General features: G+C 35.2%; 2 protein-coding genes across 8 annotated transcripts; both read right to left on the reverse strand.

Annotated features, from left to right (window-relative positions):
• Nucleotides 1–909: 909 nt before the first annotated feature.
• On the reverse strand, nucleotides 910–12,102 carry b4galt7 (beta-1,4-galactosyltransferase 7). Of its 7 annotated transcripts, XR_015506752.1 has the most exons (8): nucleotides 11,527–12,102; nucleotides 11,276–11,308; nucleotides 5,813–6,142; nucleotides 5,315–5,540; nucleotides 5,147–5,230; nucleotides 4,927–5,031; nucleotides 1,674–2,101; nucleotides 910–1,592 (listed from the first exon to the last, which is right to left on the reverse strand). XR_015506752.1 is itself a non-coding variant. In XM_087280377.1 (7 exons), the coding sequence occupies exons 1-7, from the start codon at nucleotides 11,577–11,579 to the stop codon at nucleotides 1,946–1,948; spliced, it is 981 nt and encodes a 326-aa protein (XP_087136503.1). In that variant the 5' UTR covers nucleotides 11,580–12,102; the 3' UTR covers nucleotides 910–1,945.
• A 3,175-nt stretch (nucleotides 12,103–15,277) lies between these two features.
• Nucleotides 15,278–20,454, reverse strand: pimr212 (Pim proto-oncogene, serine/threonine kinase, related 212). The gene is given in 7 exon segments (NM_001127469.1): nucleotides 15,278–15,381; nucleotides 15,778–15,866; nucleotides 15,957–16,133; nucleotides 16,265–16,643; nucleotides 16,789–16,934; nucleotides 17,563–18,438; nucleotides 20,146–20,454. Coding segments are annotated over 7 exon segments (1,848 nt in total). The 5' UTR covers nucleotides 20,255–20,454; the 3' UTR covers nucleotides 15,278–15,309.
• Between the last annotated feature and the right edge of the window lie 3,196 nt (nucleotides 20,455–23,650).

A 23,650-nucleotide genomic window follows, 5' to 3' on the forward strand; every position in this document is an offset into this window, starting at 1 on the left:
CCGTCAGGTGACAGTATGTGCATTGTGCACTATATATGTACACTAAATCTGATTATTTACCCTGTTTATTTGTAACATTGAATTTCAGTTAGCTTTTAACAATAAAACAAACCAACAAAAGGTTACATTAGATTTGAAATGATAATATCTAAAAAAAAAAATCCATCATTCTTCCTCTTTTCTCATATGGGATGGCGGGTCAAATCAAAGCTTACCATGGGACAACTTTGGCCCGCAGGCCCTAGTTTGGGCTTCTTTGGTATAGACGGAAAAGAAAAAAAAAACCTGTAAGGGCTAGTAACAAAGTGAAGCATGCTGCTCTATTTGGAAATACATTTAATTAATAAGTGATCAATAATGGTAATGACTAATTATGCCGGCATTTTGAACAAAAGTATGATTACCATAGTGATATAAAAGTTCTTTGAAAAGTCTTTGCACAGTTACACAACGTCACGCTCTGTCATTGTGCTTGTCAGTCACTGAGAAAGAAAGACAGAATGACTTATTCTGTCTTTAATGTAGTTCATATCACAAAAAAACTGCTGTATAATTATTGATAACATTGTTCAGTTTATAGGCTAACTAGTAGTCTCCAGCTCTTTTTTTTTTTGCACTCCTACATGGTAGTATTTAACAGAATTTTCCCCAAAAACATTTCCGCATAATCCTTCAGAACAGTGTTTCTCGACCATGTTTCAGGGGGAACACAAACACTGCATGTTTTGGATGTCTCCTTTGATTACACACCTATTATAGATCTTTCAGTCTCTGTTAATGAGCCGAATTAGGTGTGTTTGGTTAAGGAGTCATGGAAAATGTGCAAGCTGGTCGTCCCCCAGGAATGTGGTTGAGAAACACTGCTTTTGAAGACTTAAGTGAACGAAAAAAACCCAGCAAAGTCTAATACTGATATTAATATTCATTGGTTTAAGATAAAAGTAAGCAACAGCTCATGAAAAGTCAGCACAGCATTCCTAGACAAATTTTGCAAGTGCTAATGGCATACACACAAACAACACTCCAACAACACAGACATGATCAAAATAAAGTGAATTAAATATAAATTCCTCTGCTGGTGAATGTGAAGCAGTATTAGAAAATGGAGTCAAACTTTATTTTTTGGCAAACATTTGTTTGTGCAGTTGAACAAACATTTGTTGAACATATCATACTTGAAACCGCGTATACTGATTCACAGTTTGTCAGGAATTGGCCAAAATAATAATAATGATAATAATATTAATGTGTCCAAATTTTATTAACATTTGCACTCAGACGTTTTTACTTTTTGGATTCAGCTTCATGCCTCCAGTTCATAAAGTTTCTAGATAATCCTCCGAGTGCTAAAATGTAACAGCACTTCATGCATTTTAAAACATGGCAAGAAAGAATTAGTGAAAACTTGAGTTTTTTTCTATAAATACTGAATAATGTGCAAATACAAAGTACCCTTTAAACCCACTTTATATCTATATATATAAGGTTGTCTTTCTCAACACAATGATTTCAAATTCAAGCAAAAAGATCAGGCTGAGCAAATACTCACAATTGCACTAGGAGAAATGGTCCAAAACAAGCCACGGCTACAGCTAAAAATATTATAAAACTCATCGTTAAAAATCAGACATTTTGATGCTTGCAGTGTCGCTGATGCAAACTCAGTGCTGTACCTGTTAATGGTCCATAATTCTCTTCAAATACGAGGCAAAGCTTCATCGGGGATGAAGTCAAAAACACTTGTCATAGAAAAATAAAGCCTCCTTTTCCACCAGTCACACATTCAAGTCCTTTTGGTTCGACGATCTGTTTTTTTTTTTTTCAAGTGTGACTGGCACTGATAATCTGTGAAAGCTTTCCTTGCACCACAGAAGGAGAATCCGTATCATTCTGGCTTCCCAGGTCCTGTTCAAGCATTAAGTGAATTATGCATTATCAACTATTATTAGCTGAACTGGCACCATGGGGTCTGGTTGAGGTCACACTCCACAAAGGTGTTGATCACAGTACATGGAGCTCCACTGATAGACACTTCTTTTCTGGACTCCACCTTGTAGCGAAGGTTACTCAGGCCACCCTCAGGGTCCACCTTAAACTGCTCCTGCCAAAAGCAGACAGAAGCTGAAACACAGTTGGCCTTGTTTACAACCTAATATCAACATCTGTTTGTCAGTTGCCAGGTGTAAATGGGGCCAAGTTTATATAATGACACTGCTAATTTGGCTAAATCTAATTTGTGTCATACTGTGTGACACTTCAAAATCGGTGAAATCACAGAAAGTCTCTATTTTAATGGCTATTTGAAAAATTTTTATTGAAGTGAACAATCCAAATGTGTTGACGGAAATGTATTCAATCATTCTATAACCATTCAATATCTAATCAACGATCTTTAAAAATGAAATGAGTCAATTCCCATTCTGCAATTGAAAAATGATTGCAACAACAGTGAAGAAACGATTCCTCACTGCTGTCGTTTGTTCATTTATTGCCACATCAGGAAGGTATGGCTATTTGATGAAATTGCTAAAACAAATACCATTAAAATAAGTTCAGGATTTTTAGCGATACATATGATGTGAATGTTGATGTAGTTATGTGGTGAAGCCAAATTTCCACTTGTGGACAATAAAGAAAGTCAATAGTGAAAGTCAACAACAACTTCACATTTCAATTAGAGTTGATACAAAATAAATAAATAAATAAATATAGATAAAAACATACATAAAAATGAGTGATTTTTCAGTTCAGTTTTTGGTACTTGGCTGTCATGATTCTTTTTCAATTCTTCATATCAGATTCAGCATGTACGCTACAGCCACTTATAAGAAACATACAACAAAATCAGGTTTCTTAATGTATGAATTAGGTACAGGGATGAACATAAAACCTGAAACGCCATCAACTTACATAAATGAGAGGTAATAATCTGCAATAAATGTTTACATTAGGCCTTTCACAATAATCAGTATATCGACTTATCGCACAACACATGGACATGTCTTCAATTTCTGGTGATGCAATATCACCCATACATAAAAAAATATTCTAACCACATTTTAACCACATTTTCACTGATTGCGCAGCCTCTCTATGTCTATTGGAGGTGTCAGTATGAAAAAAAAAGACAGTAGGATATTTAATAGGGATGCTTTGATTCATATACAGAGTATCGATTCTTTGTCATGGTGATCATCCGAAACCAAGTACCGCTTTAAGCTTAATAATGCATTAAGCATATTTTGCCTCTAAGGATGATACTTAAGTGGAGATCTCGCCCTACCTAATGGAATAAATGAATGATGCTGCATTTAATCCCTTAAAAACGTCTCTTATAACCATTTGGTGTGGCCATGTCATGGCCAGAAGCAGCTTTACAGAAATGAATATAACTGGTATAAAAATGGGTAAGAAAAATTACAAAATGCAATTTGGAAACACTGCAAATGATGAAAGAAGAATTCAACAAGTCTCAATCAAGGAAAGGTTTGGAGCGCCTACTTAATTATACATCACACCTTTAAACCACCTAAATATCCACTGTTTTACTAAAAGGAAAGAGGCCTATAAACTATGGTTTATTGCAGTGAGTATATTACAAGAAGTTATATTATTAACCATTTAGAAATAAAAATAATTTTAAAGTTTTATTTAATAATTTCAGCCAGGTTTTAGTGAACTTGAAATATTGTCAAAAACACAAAACTTTCAGTTGTTATATGTAAAAAGGCCTAACTACATGCAAGACCATTCAAATATTTTTTAATACAATGGATGCACTTGCAAAAAAGAGACCATCACTCACGAAAGTCGAGTTAATAGTCTGTATAAACAGCTCGCACAGCATCTGTATATCTTTTAGCTGCATGAGCAAATCGATCGCTCGCCCCCATGCATCATTTTACCTCTTTACGTGTTGTAGCTGCTGTAGGCTATGAGAGCGCATGAGCGTCCTCCTTTGCTTGTAAACTCAAAAACAAACCCCTGCGATCGGTACATGAGATCAGCCAGATTGACAAGTACCTATCGAGTCATTAAATGTGATTATCAGCCAATAGCAATCTTCAGCTGATCGATCGGAGCATACCTAGTATTTACCATAAAGTTACTACAGTATCTTTTCATCTGGGTGCTTGACGACTAAAAAGAGATCTGGTACTTTTTTGTTAACATTTATTATTATCATTTATTTGTTTAGCATATGCATTTTCACTTTCTGATTCCAATCCCTAATTATTAAATTGTTAAAATGAATATAATTAAGTGAAATATTCTTAAGAATAAAATGCGTTTTTGGAAGAGTGTACTTGCATTATAATGCTATTTTTATGTTAAAAAGGTCTTAAAATGACTAATTAAATTTTTTAATCGCAATCAATTTTGGTGCTATATATCTAGTCTACATAGTGTATCCTTTGAATATTTCAGCATGATATACCTTAACCTGCTGTAATGATTAATTGAAGTCAACAATTTGAATCTGTTTGTGGAAATGTCTAGACTTTTAAACACCATTTGCAAGAGAGTCAAATTATTAATTAGTTCTTTTAAACTGAACAGCCAACTTTGGAAAAGACACTTGGTTATTAACACCTCAGAATCAGATCTTTATGGATTTATTTATCTTTTTTTCCATAAAACCATGAGGCAGCTCATATTTAACAATGATAATATAACAAATGATTCTAGAGGATCAGATTATCATATGATTTCAGAAGAAACATATGAAACTTAAGCCTCGAGTAACAGCTGAGGAACATTCAAAAAGTAATAAATAAATAATAGCAATAAACACAAACAGCCCTTTTATATTGTTCTAATATTTTACAACATTAATGTTTTTATTTTATTTAAAATTAAATAAATGCAGCCTTAATAAGCAACATATTTTTGTCAAAAAGCTTTTTAAATATTAATGAATATTACCTGTTTTTGTGCAGCGATCCGCTTCTGGTCTCTTTTTCTCCAGGCTGGATCATGGATGTGTCTAAATGTTTTAGTTCCTGTAGTAATACCTGTTGGTCTAAAAAGCTGCAAATATACATTGACAATTGTTTATTATATTATATTATATTATATTATATTATATTATATTATATTATATTATATTATATTATATTAGATTAGATTAGATTATATCATGTACCTCAAGATTAGCTGCTTTCAGTCTCCTGAAAAACTCGTCATCTTCTCTTCCCCATCCCCAAAAGCGGTTTGACATCCCGTTGCACTTTAGGCAGAAATCACAAGCAATTGTAATTTACAAACAAATTCGGAAAATCCCAGAATGTTCCAAAGACTTTGGGTTTCTTACCGCCAGATAATGTTTCTTAGTGAGCAGCAGGATTCCTCCAACATACGTCTTATAGTGATATAAAGGATGAAGCTCTGGTGAGGCCACGTGGAAGGGCCCGTCTACTGGAAACCCATAGTTCAGATCCTCGTTTTGAGGCAACAAGTCCACATCATGCATTGCAATGTAGTCTGTGTCATTCCCACTTTCCATGAAGCCAACGTTAATAAGAGAGGCACGATTGAACCTGAGACAAGAGTTAGAAAACAAAATCATAATGTGTGCTTCCAATAAACAACTGGTATCATAGCAAGTATATTTATTTAGTGCCATGTCAGCAACAAGAGCTATTTTCATGGGGAAAACATTTTTAAAAAATTAAAAAACACAAACAACTGAAAACAATAATTAGATATGATTTTTAAATGTTAGTGTATGATAGATCTCAGGTAACAATAGCACAAAAACTATAACTAGCAAACAAACAAACAAACAAACAGTGTTGTTAATAATACTCACCGAAAGTGATCTACTTGGTTTATAATAAATATTTTATGACGTATTTTCTTCTTGTTGAGGAAAGCATGCATATACGGGACAAACACAAGCAGCTCTTCAAAGCGCTCTCTGAATGGAACAATGAGGGCCATTTTATGAGGGCCCCAGGAAGGATCATCAACATGGGACGACTGTTTGTCTATTGGACAGGGCTGTTGAGGGAGATGGCTGTATCCAGCAGTCTGGCTCATGTCTCCTGTACACGTCAACTGCACCCAGAGAAGGGACCCAAAAACAAACACCATGCAGAGGCCAAACAGCTTCCATACAGTGCATTTCCTCGACAGAAAACTGAAAGAAGAAATACATTTGTGTGAAAACTCAATAATTGAGCTAAACCTGACAAATAATTCATTAAACATTAAATGAACACACAACAAAGGTCACTGCAAACCTTGTGTATTATTCCACCCACATACATCGACAAGCAGAGGACACACAACAGTTTGACAAATATTGCAGCTGTTGGACAACATAATGTACTTTTGAGTCTTCTTTAGTAGAGAATGTAGTTGTTTAGATTGAAACTATGCAGCTTATTTATAAGAATAGTGCTAAGGAGAGTTCATTTATCATTTCTGAGAGACAGCACGTCTATATATATATATATATATATATATATATATATATATATATATATATATATATATAGACACATATATATAAGTCTGTCATCGAGCAAAGACTGTTGACATTGTCCATCCTCCATCCTCAAGATGGCAACTGAAAGAGTAAAATAAGGCCTTGGAAGAGAAAAACAGCTTAATTTCAAACTCCAGCTGATTACATCATTATTAAACAGGTAAACAGTCAAGTGGTGCGATTTCGCAGGTCAGAGTTTACCAAGCTTGAACTTTCTAATGCAGCGATCTGCAAAACTTGAGGCACGACCTTGTGTTTCCGGTCTGATGCATAGGAAGTCTATGGGGAGAAAAGTCCAGTGTGACCACAGCTTTACTTATATATATATATATATATATATATATATATATATATATATATATATATATATATATATATATATATATATATATATATATATATATATATATATATATATATATATTGTAACACCACCTCTATGCATGCAAGATGTTACACTGAGGGAGTTCACAGAATTTTTATTTCACACATACTGAAATTAAAATAAACTTCACAAGCCTGTTTTTCCCTTTTTCCTTCTTGTTTAATTTCTCTACATGTGTATACAGTATTTAGTCCACACAAACAAAAGTAATCAATAACCAAAACCAAGCAGTCATTGAATGTAAACAGTCTTTGTAAATGATATAGATAGTTGGGTGAATGTTGAGTAGATGGATTTGAGTGCGATGCAATAAGATCCACTTCCTCACACTGGGAAAACTGTAGTATGATGAGGAATTTAAGAGTCACTGACCGTCATTCCAAGTGTACACATATAGTTCATTTGCCAATGAGAAGCATAAAGAACGTTGAAACCAAATCATTGCAGTCCATTGAAAGCACCAACAAACACCTCATCTGAACATCTCTAGGACAACAGGTCCTGTATTTGAGCAGCAACAATAATGTTCTCAAAAACAATCAGAACCGGAGTGGGTCGGTAGCCTCAGTTCACCATGTGGTTCCCTCTACCAAACACGACTCACTTGCTCTATGGTGAGCTGGAATATATCCAGTTCTCACTCCCCTCTAGTGCAACCTAGTGGCCTGTAGTAATATTGCAACCAGTGCTTCTCACATCACAGGAAACTAAAACAACAATTAAAGCATGTAACGTTTGTTCGTTACAATATATATATATATATATATATATATATATATATATATATATTAAGGGTGTCAGGATCCTCCAAATCCTCGATTCGATTACATTTTCGATTCTAAAGTCACGATTCGATTCGATTTTTGATTATGAATAATTAATTAATGACCAATTAATTATTTGTAGCCTACCGTTTAAACTACCTGACTTGCATGGTCTTTGTTTTACCCATAAACAAATCATACAGTAAATGAATAAAGGCAAGATACACACATAACATAATTACCACCTGTCAAACACTTTTTCTGCGGGACTCGTGAATAGGCAGTGATCTGTGTCGTTATAATGGCGTCGGTAAAAAAGACGCACAACCAACAGGAACCAGCCAACAGTATCTGAGGTGTGCGCTAAAATGACAAAGTACAAGTGAGTGAAAGATTGAAGCAGTCCTCTGACTGCCTGGACCTGCTGTCTCGAGCTCATATGGCTGTGGGTGCGTCTGTGTGGTCACGTGATGTGCATTTTTAGAGGTAGAGAGGAAGGAGGGCTGCTCAGAAATGCTACACGCCACTGTGGATGTCAAATCGTTGTCGTTCTAAAATGCCATTTAAAAACAAAGACAATGTAAACAGGGCCTGAGTGTGTACTTTTCGCGAGCAGATTTGCAACGGGGGCGGGCGGAGGATCGCGATGCCGGTGTTGTCTATCGGACAAACCATACATAACACGTACATAGCAGAGCTTGCAAAACTGTGTTTTTTTATGTCGACAACACGAACGTTGTCAACTTAACTCACTGGAAATCCAAAATGCTTACACACCGGCGACTTCATTGAAAGAGGGTTTAAGTTCTGCCAACGGGTCTCCTGCTTCTGCAGTTTAACAAGCACTTCAACAAGCCTGTTTTTTTCCCGCTTGGCAAGCCAAGCTGACGTGACATGGGGGCGTGGCAGTATTGACGATTCTACTTTGATTCGATAATTGAAATTGAGCATAAATTTCGATCGATTTCGATTAAAAATCGAAATCGTGACACCCCTAATATATATATATATATATATATATATATATATATACACACACACACACACACACACACACACACGACTATGAATGAGTGTGTGTGGATGTTTCTCAGAGATGGGTTGCAGCTGGAAAGGCATTCGCCTGGCAAAACGTGCTAGATAAGTTCATTCCGCTGTGGCAACCCTGGAATAATAATTATAATATATATATAATATATATATTATATATATTATATATATATAATATTAATAATTATAAAATGTTATGACTTTTCTTGAAAGTCAAGTTTACATACAATTATTATGCCTCTGAAAAAGCTTAGATAATGGTGTCAAGGTTTTGGAAGTTTTTGATTGGCTAATGACAACATTTGTGTTAATTGGAGGCACAACAGTAGAATAGTATTTAAGGAAAACCTCAAACACACCGCTTCCTTTTGTGACAACATGGTAAAATTAACAAGCCAGAATCAACAAAAAATGGCAGATTACAATTTGCTAAATTACACTGGGAAAAAAACAACAATTTTTTGGAGACACGTCCTGTGGTCTGATAGAACTAAGATTGAACTGTTTGGCCATAATGACAAGTGTTACATTTGGCGGACAAAGGGGAAAGCTTACACGCCTAGGAACACCATCCCAACTATGAAGTATGGGGGCAGCAGCATCATGTTGTGGGGGTGTTTTGCTGCAGGAGGGACTGGTCCACTTAACAGCATAAATGGCATCATGAAGAAAGAACATTATGTAGAAATACTGAAGCAACATCTCATCAGCCAGGAAATTAAAACTTGGCCACAAATGCGTCTTTCAACAAGACTATGACCCTAAGCATTCTGCCAAATTAGTTAAAATATGTTTTAAGGACAACGGAGTGAATATTTTGGACTGGCAATCACAAAGCCCTGATCTCAATCCTATGAATAATTTGTGGGCGGAGTTGAAAAAGCTTGTGCGAGCAAGACAGTCTACAAATCTGACTCAGTTACACCAATTCTGTCAGGAGGAATGGGCTAAAATTCCTTTAAATTATTGTGAGAAGCGTGTGTGGGAGTGCAACAAATATTTTTTTTTACAATCCTGTTTGCTGAAAAAAAAAAAAAAAATGAAAATCTTCACGGTGGTGTTATCAAGACTGGTGACGACAGAATGGACAAAAATACCCAAAACATTTGACTAAAGTTATAGTTTAAAAGCAACGCTAAAAAAATACCAAGAAAATGCATGTAAACATTCGACTGTCTAGAAATTAATAAAAAAATTCTCAAAAATAAAAAAAGTATTATTCATTTAAAGTTTAAATTCAATCAATTATTTCATTGGTCTGGCATTTAGCAAATGTAAATCATTTAGGTAATCCTAACGGACCTAAAATAGAAAACGATTAGTAGGATTTACCATCATACATGTAAAAAATGGTTATGTTTCCTTTTTTAGAGTGTATGTAAACGTCTGGTTTCATCTGTATATAAAGGGCTGCAAGACATTGGAAAAAAATATCTGATATGTGACATTGTCGTACATTGTGATAACAATATGTCTTGAGATTTAACATTTACCTAGAAAAATCACACTTTTATTAGCTATTTTAGAAACATTTATTTAATGATCATACTAATAAAAGATATTGTTCTCATCTAATTATTATATATAATTAGACAGATATTTCCACCATTAGTATTTAATTCTGTACCCAGCAATAAGGCACTACAGGTTCACCTTGAGGAATGATCTAGCCATATAGTGCCTATGTAGTCAGTAAGGTGGATGCATTTTAATGCCAGATACACTCCAAGCACTTCAAAGACCCCAAGACTACAAAAAAGGAAAAGAGCAAGCAGTGCTGGGAAACATCAAAGCAAAATGTCAAGGGTGGAAAAAAATTCAAGGGCTAGCAGAAACTTTATCATTTGTTTGGTTTGAAAATGACTTCTGTGTAAGCATCATACATTTCTTCATTTCATTATACTCTTTTTGCCCACTAAATCTATTCACAACTTTGCTGATGTAACTGCAGATACAAGACCAAAGTAGACTTCTGTGTTTTTGCTTTTTTTTCTGGTTTTGTCTCCTTTTTCTATCATGTAACACTGGTCTGGATGAACCATCCTATGGATGAACGGAAGTAGCAAAAAGACTCAATTTAAAGCATGTGTGCACTGTGTATACATACATAAAAAATTGTGCAGGATTTGAACACTACACACACATAATAGCTGAATGACAAAATTCACTCATTTTTGCACAATCTCATGCATGCATAGAACTGAAGTATATTTTTGGGACAATTTTAGTGAAAAGGCCATTCTCATTAAAAACAGCATTTCAGCAAGCATACAGAGTACACAATGGGTAAATAATATTCTGATTAGTTTTAACTAAAGAGAAACAGAGCTACCATACATCTATAATGTTATAGGGTCTTTAAAGTTCACATAAGACCTTGCATGGTTCAGGAGTCTCTGGGTGTAAACTGTCAGTGAGTTAGTCAATGAATGAGCATACACAAACTACAATCCACAACAGCACGCGTTAGATATATTCTTTTCATAAAGGTGTTGTTATTCCTCAAGCAGCTCATGCATCTGTACACAACTGCTCTTTCTTAAACTTCACACTTCTCTCAACAACATAATGCCTTATACTCACTCTCCTGGACGCCGCACCCCTTGACTTTCACTTCTTAAAATTATATTTAAAAACATTAGAATAAAATACATATTAAACACACACAAACTAATCTAACAATTGTAATAAAATTAAACTATTAAAATTAAGATTATTTTTTATGTTCACACCCACATGCAACCATTTACATTTCAGCTAATGGAGTGTAAATTCATTATAAAGTGAAGTTCATTTTGAAATCATATTCAGATTAAAGTGAGCACCTTCTTTACCTTCTGTCATCTTTGAAATACAGCACAGGTTTCCTCCGTGAAGAGTACATCATCTTTGTGCCTTTCTGAGCAACACCGTACCACGCTGAAGAAAAGCAAGCTGATCCAAATATCCTCAGTGATATTCAGCCTCAGTCATCTACCGTTACATGTTAAAATCCAATTCCTGTTTATGACACTGTCTTTTGTCTCTTTCCATCATAAACGAGCTGCAATTTATCACATCCTCAGCGGACGGCTTGAATGTGTTCTTTCATAGTAGACACAACCACTTTAACACGCTTAAGCGCATTATAAACCTGTTTCAGATCTGTTATTTGTGAAGAATTTCGCGTTAAGTTACACGTCACTCATAACGGTACGACAAATAACAAGCAGACGGCAAGAGCTGATTTTAGGAAAACGCGTCCACGAGAATGACCGATTAAACGTGTGTTAAAAGGCCCAGATATAGTATATAGTGTCTGTTTATTTATTACGACGCGTCATTGCCGATAAATATATAACAACTTGACAGAGAACTGTGACAAAAGAAAAAAATCACACGCTGGCTAAAAGCGTCCCTCGTTGAAATATTCCTCTGGAAACATTGTAAGGATTTAAGTTCCTAGGACTCTCTGACCTCAGCGGTGTTACACCATATTCCGAGATCAAATTTATTAGTTATATGTAACGTACAAACTAAAAAAGAAAGAAATGGGGAAGAGAAATCTGAGTTCAGTAACACATTTAGAAATACGACTAACAAATAGTTGCAAGGGCAAGCTTAAATCTTTGCCCTAAGTCGGTTAAGTTGTATAATTCGTTCTAATTACCTGCTTAAAAAGTGATTTTGTTAATATTTGTCAGCAATGAACGAGTACATTAACAATGTGTTAGACACTTCAAAAGTAATGTTCATTACGTTATCTTTTTTTAAGTGAGTGTTGTCGCAGTTGTTGCAACCTCTATAAACCTTTCAGACCAGCCGAAACGATTTCACATTATATCAAATGATCTATGTAAAACAGGCGGTTCATTCCGTTGTGGCGACCGCAGATTAATATAGGAATAAGCCAAAAAGAAAACTAATGTCATAAACGACTAATTTAAAGTGATAGTTCACCCAAAAATTGAAATTTTCATAATTTACTGGACTTTTACTTCTTTCAAACTTTAAATTTTGTCTCTGTTGGATGCAGAAGAAGTTGATTTGAAAAAAGTTTGAACCCTGTAACCATTGACATTCATATATTTACTTATTTCTACTGTGGGTGTCAATATTACAGGTTTTCAGCTTTCTTCGAATCACTCATGTTCAGCATAAATAAGGATTCTCATATAAGTTTGGAACCACTCGAGGGAAAGTAAATATTAAGTGCATTATATTTTTGGCTGGTTGTGCCTCAGAAGATGAAACACAATGGACTCTTCACATTTCCAGGTTTCTCAGCAGCAGAAGTCACTGTAGTTGGGTAAACTTAAAGCGCAGTGAATGGGAGTGCAAAAAAATTTTTTTTACAATCCTATTTGCTGAAAAAAAAAAAGAAAATCTTCACGGTGGTGTTATCAAGACTGGTGACGACAGAATAGACAATGTCTAATTTATTGTCCTGTCCATAGACGCATTATTAGAAATAAGCAATAATTAAACAAACAAGAAACAAGCACTAGTTTTTCTGTAATTTGATGGAAAAGTTGATACAATTCATACACAAATACATAAATAATCTGAAGATTAAAAATTTTCAAGGATTTAACAGGCAGATGACGATAAACACGTCATAACAGTCTTGTGAAAAGTCAATAAATACACACACATGCATTATAAGTGAATTGAATAAACTAAATTTTATTCAAAATAGTGAATGAGTGTGTATAAATAAGAGAGTTTATGGGTGTCTCCCAGCACGGTGCTGGTTTGCAGCTGGAAGAGAACCTTTTTTACAGTGCATTTGTTCTCAAATGCTAAAAAACCGACCATATGTATGCTTGAACATCAAACACATTGAGCTCAATAACTTTAAGCTCTTTAAGTCTTAAAAAACAGAACAAACACTTATTTAGTAAAAAATTGACTTTATTTCAACATTTAGTGCAAAATTCAGAATAATTATCATCAGTTGTGAGGCTTGTCGCCCCAGCCTGAAGTTAGTTTGTGTCCGTGTTCAGCTCAGCACCATCTTTAAGATGGGCAGTTTCCAGTGGCACCACGTGGAGGAACGGACCTCGCCACCTATATATACAGGGTTTGAATTATCACTCACCATAAAATAACCTATATCAACTACATATAAGATCAGTAGTCAATAAAAGATGATTAATGATTAGACTAATGATGGCTGTATATAAGAACTATATCAAAGCAAACAATAAAACTAGTAACTTTATTCATCTTCAGAGCACAAATTAAGATATTTTAATGAAAATAATGAAGATATTTTAGGGAAATCTGAGAGTTTCTTGATCCATCATAGACAGCAAGGTTCCTAACTATGAGAATATGTTTACGTGCACATAAAACATAACTTTGTTCAACAATTTCTTCCCTCAGTGTCAGTATAGGGCTCGCATTCACTTGTAATGCCTCTGACATGTAACTTTGATTGCACCTGTGCATTTATTTAACACAGGAAGTTGCACTTGGGCATCTGTCACTGAACAGTGCTTGTGAACGCAGCCCTATACTGACACTGAGGAGAAGAAACTGAATAAAATTGTTTTATGTGAAGACGTATGGTCCGTTTTTAAGGTTGTTTGAGTCAGACTTTGAGTCTGGATTAAAGTCATTCTGAAGATGAACATGAGGATGAGTAATAAATAACTTAAATTATTGTGTGAACTTTTTCATTGTTTTATTTATTTGTCAATGTTTTCTTTTTTGTTGTTGTTTCTAGAAAAATTTTGATTGGTAAATAACATGGCCAGTTATAGATTTATATTTTAATATAGACGGTTTTGCAATTGTTTTATTTTAAGGGACAGACAAGTCTTCGCTGAGGCCCAGCTTCCAGCCCCCGGTGCTTTGACTGTAGCTCTGCACAAGACGTTTGGCCAGTGGAGAAATGGTCGTACCCATTTGAGCCTAGTTCTCTCGAGGTTTCGCCAACTGGTGAAGTTTTTTTTTTCCTCGCCGCTGTCGCCACTAGCTTGCATGGTTCGGGATCTATAGAGCTGCGCATTGATGGATTTGCTCTTCAGTGTTTGGACTCTCAGTAGTGATTACTGAACCACACTGAACTGAGCTAAACTGAACTGAACTTAAACTTTAAAAACTGAACTACACTACAGGTATTTCAATTTACTATGATCTTTTATGTGAAGCTGCTTTGACACAATCTTCACTGTTAAAGTGCTATACAAATAAATGTGAATTGAATTTAATTTATTTTATATGCTATATTGTTTTATATTAATCATTTATTTATTTTAATATTACATTTTTATTTTTCCAGTTTTGTGGTCAAATGGATGGTGAGTGATAATGTTAATTGGAAACCCTGTATATATATCAGTTGTTCCCAGTAATCATTGGTCCAAAAGTCTCTCTGATCTGTCTCAAATAACATTTTCACAGAGACAACCAAAAATATAAGGACCTGGATTGGGAACGACTGAGATATATCTCTTGTTTTTTTTTTTTTTAATTTTATTATACATTTTATTTTAGCATGTAAAAGTGCAAGAATTAGTGCAAAAAGCTGATGTTAAAGTGCAGGCAGAGGCACATACACTATATAAAGGTCCAAATTGTAAAGTGCTTTATCATTTCTTTTTTTTATTTACAAGTAATTTAATTGGAAGCTATGGGGTGTTAGATTGACTAGATCCATCTGTTAAAGAAGGACAGTTCTCCTCATTCCTCCTTGTTCTCGTCTGAAACATAAACAGAGACCAATTTTAAAGCATAAATAGATTAAACAAACAACATGTAGTAAAAGAAAGCAATATGTGCACATTAAAAATTAGAAATGGAAGGACATAAGATATAGCTTGGTTTCCATTCACCTGTGCTGAAATGTGTTGAAATCAGTAATGGAGATGGTGCTTGTGCAAAAAAAATGTGTTAATGCTTAAAATAGGAGATGGAAACACAAATTTGTCGAATAAACTCTAACATAGCGGTGAGCTGCTCTAACAATTTGATGGAAATGCAACTAACTCACGTCACGTTGAGATGGAAACCTGATTGTGACAGTGTAAGATGGCTAATGTCAAATGAAACCTGGCTTATGAGAGTGTAAGAAGCTAATGTCAAAATGTATTCGATACCCTAAACCACTTATGGGAACTGAGGTTTTGCAGTTCAAGCCGATCCTTGTAGTTGAACTGCAGACAGCCGTGGAAGAAATCGCAGCAGTCTGTGCAGAAAGAAAGAGTTTATACATGCTTGTTTAAATGACATTCAAATTATCGTATGCGACCATCTTTAGCCTAAGTGAAGATCTCACCTCTTGACAAGCCCTTAATCCTCAACCTTCTGTTGTTCATTCTGGGCATGTCACTTTGTTCTGGAAATCTGTAGAAAACTAGCAGAAACAGAACAACTCCAAGTGACCAGACTGTCGCTGGTTCCCCGTGGTATCTTCCAGTTGTCAAAAACTCTGGAGGGAAGTACTCTCTGGTGCCTGAAAGAGAATTTGTTTCAAGCAACAGTTTAAACAACAGCGAATGTTTCAAGAGTCACGTAAAAAATAAATCTTGACTCATCAGCATCGAGTTTAAGACCCTTCTTACAGCTTTGAATGGATGAACATACCTCTAAAGGATTGGTAACTGTCCTCAGTAAGAAGCTCGCCGCACCCGAAGTCAATCAGTTTGACCTCAAGAGTGTCCGGATTAATCAGCAAGTTCTCCAGCTTGATATCACGATGAAGAACTCCACGCTGGCAGCATGTTTGGGCTGCAATTGTTGTCTGGTACATGATTTTTCGTAACTTGTCCTCTGGAACAATCCCTTTGCAGTCGAGAAGGAATTCATGCAAGCTCATGCAGGGTATGGGCTGCTCTAGCACCATGAAGTAGTTATCATCCTCCACCTTCCAGTCTAGAAGCTCAACGATTTCCTTAACCTTGGGGCTTTTATTGGCAAGAAAGTGCAGAGCGATCTCCAGTGGAAGTGGATTTTCAATCCCATCCTAGAAGAAAGACAGTTGTAAAAATCATTTGATAAAAAAGGTATTTTTAGTGAACAAGTCCTGGACAAACTGTTGCCAATGTCTAGAATAAAAAGCATTTGTAGTCTGTGATTAATATGACAAGAAAACAGTAAATGAGACTTACAACACTGATGAATCGCTTCTCCTCCTTGAAATCGCACACTTTTACTGCCACCTGAAGGCCATCTTCTAGACGGGTCCCTGCGAAAACGGCTCCACAGCCTCCTTCACCCAGCTGAGATTCAATTTCATAGCTGTGAGAATTGATCTCTGTGAAAAGACAAAGAAGAGACCAGAAATCAACAATGGTACAGTACCTTCATCTAAAACGTTTCCTCTTTCATAAATAAATTGAGATACTACACTGAATATTTGTCCCTTAAAAGTTTATCTGGTGATGAAATAAACAAATGAGTATAAAATATTCAGCCTCACCTAAAAGGTATAGTTCACCCAACAAAGAAAATGTAGTCATTATTTACTCACCCTCAAGTGTTTCCAAACATTTGTGAGTTTCCTCTGTTAAATAAAGAAGAAATTTAGAGGAAAACTGAAAACCTGTAACTACCGTCTTCCATAGTAGGAAAAACAAATACTATGAAAGTCAATAGTTACAGGTTTCAAGCTTTCCTCAAGTATTATTTTTTTTTAATTTTCAACAGGAGGAAGATTCTCAGATAGGTTTAGAACAAGTAAAGGGTAAGCAAATGATGACAGAAGTTCCAGTTTGGGGTGAATCATCCCTTAAATATGAATACCTCATATATTAAATGTTCATAAATAGGTGCATTTTCAGCTATTCCTGACAAGATGCATACTAAAGTCTGTTTAAAGCATAAAGTACTGTTAAAATTTGCATGTGTGTTGGATAACTGTAGGGTCATGGTAGTAAACTCACCAATGATTTGTGTCACTTTGTCCTCCATCAATTTCTCAGGCTCAGCAGAGAAAACAAATAGAGGTTCATCATCACCACAGCCAGACTCAGCAGTTAAGAAGCCTGAAGAGAGATCATCACTCCAGCTCGACGCAACAGTTACGGAGTCTGAAGAGAGATCTTCACTCCAGCTTGACTCAGCCGAGAAGAAGCTAAGATCCAGTGATGGTTCCTCCAGCGATGGTTCCTCACTGTGAACACTGACAGTCTCTACCAGTGATGGTTCCTCACTGTGAACACTGACAGTCTCTACCAGTGATGGTTCCTTACTGTGAACACTGACAGTCTCTACCAGTGATGGTTCCTCACTGTGAACACTGACAGGCTCTACCAGTGATGGTTCCTCACTGTGAACACTGGCAGGCTCTACTAGTGATGGTTCCTCACTGTGAACACTGGCAGGCTCTACTAGTGATGGTTCCTCACTGTGAACACTGACAGGCTCTTCCAGTGATGGTTCCTCACTGTGAACACTGGCAGGCTCTACTAGTGATGGTTCCTCACTGTGAACACTGGCAGGCTCTACTAGTGATGGTTCCTCACTGTGAACACTGACAGGCTCTTCCAGTGATGGTTCCTCACTGTGAACACTGGCAGGCTCTACTAGTGATGGTTCCTCACTGTGAACACTGACAGGCTCTACTAGTGATGGTTCCTCACTGTGAACACTGACAGGCTCTACTAGTGATGGTTCCTCACTGTGAACACTGACAGGCTCTACTAGTGATGGTTCCTCACTGTGAACACTGACAGGCTCTACTAGTGATGGTTCCTCACTGTGAACACTGACAGGCTCTTCCAGTGATGACTCTTTACACCAGTCATCGATTTCTCGACCTAAAGAAAAGATTCATGTAGAAAAGATTTTAGTTTTATGCAAATTATTTTTGTTAATAGTTATTAAGAATATTAATGAATGCTGTAAATTACGAAGTTACTTTAAGGTCATTGCTTTGTGCTAACTTACAACGGTGGTGTCAAACTCAAATGGCATTGATTGAGGGCTTTAATAATTTATTTTAGGTCATTTTCATGAATAGGGATAATTGTACAATATTTTGAGTGTGTTTTGTGCTTGAACTTTGGCATGTTTCGGCCTGTCGTGGATTGACCTAAAAAAATCACACTTCACACAAACCTCCAGCAGGTGGAGACGTGTCCTAAAGTGTAGTTTACTCATTAATTGTACACCTCTTTTACAATATCATCTCATTCTTTGTAATGGCCTTTATGCTAGTTGTTAGTAGTTTATTTAGAAGATGTGCATACTTGTGGGGTATTTTTGAAGAGTAAATTCCCAGGTACATAGTTTTAAAATAACCTTGCAGATTTAATCCCCATTATTGCATTTATCTCTTTATTCAAATATTGCCAATAGGTATGTATATTACAATCCCAAAATATGTGGAACTGATCAATACATTTCCACATTTTCTCCAGCATTCAGCATGTTTTGATCAAGAGCACAATTTAAGATATTTTAGGTGACATATATCAAATTGTGATAACATTTCTGTCTTTAACGATGAGAAGCTCTGGACTTTTTTACTCCATATTGATCACAGCAGTAATGTACAACAATGGGAATCTAAAAAAGTGTTGATATTAGAAATGTACAGAATTTTCGGTCACTGAAAATTTATCAACCAAGAATATGTTATGCCATTTAATGGACCCTCTAATGTTTTTCTGTAATCTGAAAGCATTAACAACTTGTGAGTAATCCCAAGCAAGTGTTAAATGACAAAAAATTTACGTTTTTACCAAAATAGCGAAACCCTTTTTTGTGTAGGCTTTTGTGTTTAACGTACTTTAAAACTACTCAATGTCCGTATATTTGAAGTCACACAAGTGCAAATTTCACAGAGATGGAGAGACGTCACGTGCATAACTTTTTTGATCAAATTCATAACGTTTGCCTATTTTTCTCATTTAAAGTATAAAAAAATTTTACAGATTGATTTCTTCTGATCCCTTAACTGTATTTAGCTGTTTTGGATAATATAAACAGATGTTTAAATATAATGCAAACATAAATGTTTTGAGTTTTTACTGCAAATGTCACATCCATAATGCTGGAATTGCTCTTATATCAAAATATATATCGTTATTGTTCAATATGGATAATAATTATTGAGATAGCATTTTTGCCATACCCCACTGGCCTTCATTTTAGTACCTTTCATGTTTGACTAAGCAGTCTCTTGCTGTGAATAGTGGATGAGGGAGCTCTCTGATTTCACCTAAAATACCTTAATTTGTTATTTAAGGTCTCAGGGTTTGGGTTTGATTTTTGGGTGAACTAAACCTTTCATTTTGAAGCAAAGAAAATGACTTCATGAAATATGATTAGACACATTTGTGTGGTGAATGTTTGACACCCCTGTGTTTAAACCAATAGAATTATATTAGAACCAATTAACCATATTCACTGTGTTTTGTAGTGTTTTCTCCCAGTAAGGTAAAAATAAGCGTAGATATCTACACAGACTGCAGTTAAGAAAATTAAGCACATGTGTTACATAAGATGGACTTATCGTTTACCGTCACTGTTCCCCACAGGTGGTACATCATTCTGGCCCTCTTCTTCGGTGTTGTTGGCGTTTCTTCCTCTCAGGAAGAGAGCAATAACTCCGAGGACGGTAAGTAACATTGTTGGGTAAACTTACGTACACTTATAGATGAGAAAAGCAAAATACACTTACAATAAAAACTGAAATTTACTGCAAGTAAAGGTAATCTATCAAAGTGATCCTCAATAAAACCGTACACTATCAATTGACAGTATTAGCAGAGCAAATTACTCCGAGCAAACTTTGTACAGCTTCTCAATATCTGTCAAATAAAGCAATGAAGGAATTTCACCGAGAGAGCTCATTTGCTCTTGCGTCACGATCGAACCCGCGTTCCAACGTTCTACTACTGTTATGTGATTGGTCAGTTTTGTGACGTGGTCGGAGCTTGTGCATAACCGCAGAAAAACAACTTTAGCGTTTCCTTCACGGCGGTGTTTGGAGCAAAATAAAATTCGTAAACATTTCCCGGCTGAAGAGTCATTTCTGTCCGTTTGGTGAGTGTTTTTTAAAATCAGGGTCAATTTAAATCGTTCTCATCTAAATTATGTCTAATATTAGCTTTCGTTTTGTACTTTCAGTGTAAACCCATTTAACTTACACTGCAAACGCTGTTGCAACTAACGTAACAGTTACGGTTAACGATAACGCTGAGATCATATTCAGCATATTAATGAGCAATAATCAGTTTCATTCAATAATAAAACTAGCTGTGTCTAAATCTGCTAATTCATTTACTCATTTTAAAAATGCTTGTTCCAGCAAATAAACAAAAATGTGTGAAAATTCAGGCAAAGATTTTTCTCTTCACTTTCTGTTTGGGTTTATTAAATTGCTTGTTCATTATTAGTTTGTTCTGTTATTTTATAACAAAGATACCAGCTTGTGATTTTTCATTATATTTAATGATAAACTAAAACGACTAATTTGAAAGCATATAGTTATTAATTTATTGACAATATATATATATATATATATATATATATATATATATATATATATATATATATATATATATATATATATATATATATATATATAAAATCCACACAGGTGTTTGAATGACTCTAAATCGTAAGGTATGTTGTAAAGTGTTAATAAATGATATGAATGTTGAGAATGACAATACAGTTTATTCATTTTCTTTTCAGCTTAGTCCCTTTATTAATCTGGGGTCGCCACAGCAGAATGAGGGTCTCTGCACAAGTGTCTATAAGTTATTTTAATAATATTAAACATGGCTGTTCTTGGTTTACGATAGGAAGCGGAAATAGAAGAAGAAATCTCTAAGTATGTAGAGAGCGGATTCTTGAATGATGAAATTGTTCTGCAGGGATCATGACATGGATTGATTTAGTTTTATTATGTTTTTTCAGCTTAAAAACATGTAGCTTAGATGCTTAAATGAACATATCACCTTTGAAAATTATGAATTTCAGACTGTCAATAAAGAAAAGCTGCAGAATTTTATTAACACCTTTATTAAACAGTTAAACGTAAGAGCTTGCTCATCATCATACATATTAGTACTTGTTTTAACAGATATTAATTAGTTGATTAGAGGGGAATCCATGGAAATCAGTATTAAAACGATAAGTTTGTCACATAAAGCACCGTTTCCATTCAACGAGTCAAACAGAACCAAATAGTCACTTCCTAAAATTCTGGTGCCAAACATAAAAAAAAAAAGAAAAAAATTAATAATAATAATTTTTGATGATGACGATGATGATGATAATAGTAATAATAATAATAAATGTTAAGCATTGGCTCAATCCTCAATAGCTGGCTGTTTCGAGAGGAGCTGACCCAATCAGAGGTAACGGGGATGTAATCAAAATCTGGCTAGAATGTCAAACAATCAGTAAGTGCAACAGAAGCTAATTGTCAGAGATGGACTGTAAAAAAGTAAAGGCGGTATCGGAAAAAACATATGCTAGATAAGTTGGCGGTCCATACCACTGTGGCAATCCCGGATTAATAAAGGGACAAAGCCGAAAAGAAAATAAATGAATGAAATGATTGCAAGTATAAATTTGTTCTAAATGGGTTGTTTTTGTTCCAGTCACATACATTAAATGTTTAAATATCCATTACAGAAGGCACTTCTTATATTATTTCACCATCTTTACACCAATATAAGTACTGAATGTACGTGTCCGTGGATGGGGCTGTGTCTGTGTGGTAATGTGGGCTGGTGTGGCTACTGTGCCAGGGCTGATTTTTAGTCCCAGTTAGTTCTCCCCCTGATCAGTCAGGGGCGTCCAAACTCGGTCCTGGAGGGCCGGTGCTCTGCAGAATTTAACTCCAACTTGCTTCAACACACCTACAATAATGTTTCTAGAAAGCCTAGCAAGAGCTTGATTAGCTAGCAGGTGTGTCTGATTGGGGTTGGAACTAAACTTTGCAGGACACCGGCCCTCCATGACCGAGTTTGGACATGCCTGCTATAGATAATGATAGTTCATCGAAGAACATTGTCATTATTTACTCACCATTGACCTGTTTCAAACCTGTTTTATGTCCAACACAAAAGTTCAAATGTTGGAAACCGTTAAGGATTGAGTTCCCCATAGTATATGTATTTCCTAGTTATTTCAATGTAACCAGTTTTCTTAGAAATATTTTCTTTTTTCACAAAAATTAAAACCGTTAAATCAAGGTTGAGTTACTAATGATGACAGTTTTCATTTTTGGGCAAACTATCCTTTTAAAGAAAGCTTTAACACAGAAATATTCAAGATAATCAAGTATCTCAGCCAGTGTGTAGATAGATAATAGCAATATGTAAACTATTCTAGCACACTAATTCTTCATATTAAATCAACAGTGGTTAATATTACTGGAATACACCAACAATTAGGAAAATAATATTAAAATAAGAACTGAGCCAATGTTGGATGATTGGGAAACTTTATTCTAGGGGCAATTATTGGGTAGATTTCCTTTAAATTTAAATACTGCTGCTGTCCATAATCTGGCCAAATTTATTGATGATATTGACAGTAATGGCAGTAAAATACACACACACACACACACACACGTGTATATATATATATATATATATATATATATATATATATATATATATATATATATATATATATATATATTGGAGGTGGATCAAAAAGGTGTAAGACAAGAATGGGTGTTGTTCAATTGTTTTAGGATAACTTGAGGAAAAGGTTTTGACCCATTTTAACTGTTGACTACTGTACATTAGTAAACTTGATTATCTACTAGTTACTGTTAAAGCTAATTTTAAAAGGAGTTTGCCAAAAAAATGAAAACTGTCATTAGTTACTCAACCTTGACGTACCAGTTTTAATTTTTTGTCAAAACAAAATAAGATATTTTAAAGAAAACTGGTCACCATTGAAATAACATTGGGAAAAACATACCTATGGAGAGGTCAATTCTTAAGTTTCCAACATTTGACCTTTTGTGTTGTACATAAAACAGCTTTGCAACAGGTC

This window comes from Danio rerio, chromosome 14 (genome assembly GCF_052040795.2).
Source record: "Danio rerio strain M-AB ecotype USA chromosome 14, GRCz13ab, whole genome shotgun sequence".
NCBI classification, from domain to species: domain Eukaryota; kingdom Metazoa; phylum Chordata; class Actinopteri; order Cypriniformes; family Danionidae; genus Danio; species Danio rerio.

What these genes read in the sequence shown, in the direction of transcription:
- b4galt7 (XM_087280376.1), bottom strand. Translation starts at nt 11,579, where the DNA reads ATGATGTACTCTTCACGGAGGAAACCTGTGCTGTATTTCAAAGATGAC. An exon ending in TGAAAGCAGCTAATCTTGAG is followed by an intron (nt 5,032 to 5,146) that starts GTACATGATATA and finishes GTATATTTGCAG; the next exon opens with CTTTTTAGACCAACAGGTAT. An exon ending in GGATCGCTGCACAAAAACAG is followed by an intron (nt 2,102 to 4,926) that starts GTAATATTCATT and finishes TGCTTTTGGCAG; the next exon opens with GAGCAGTTTAAGGTGGACCC.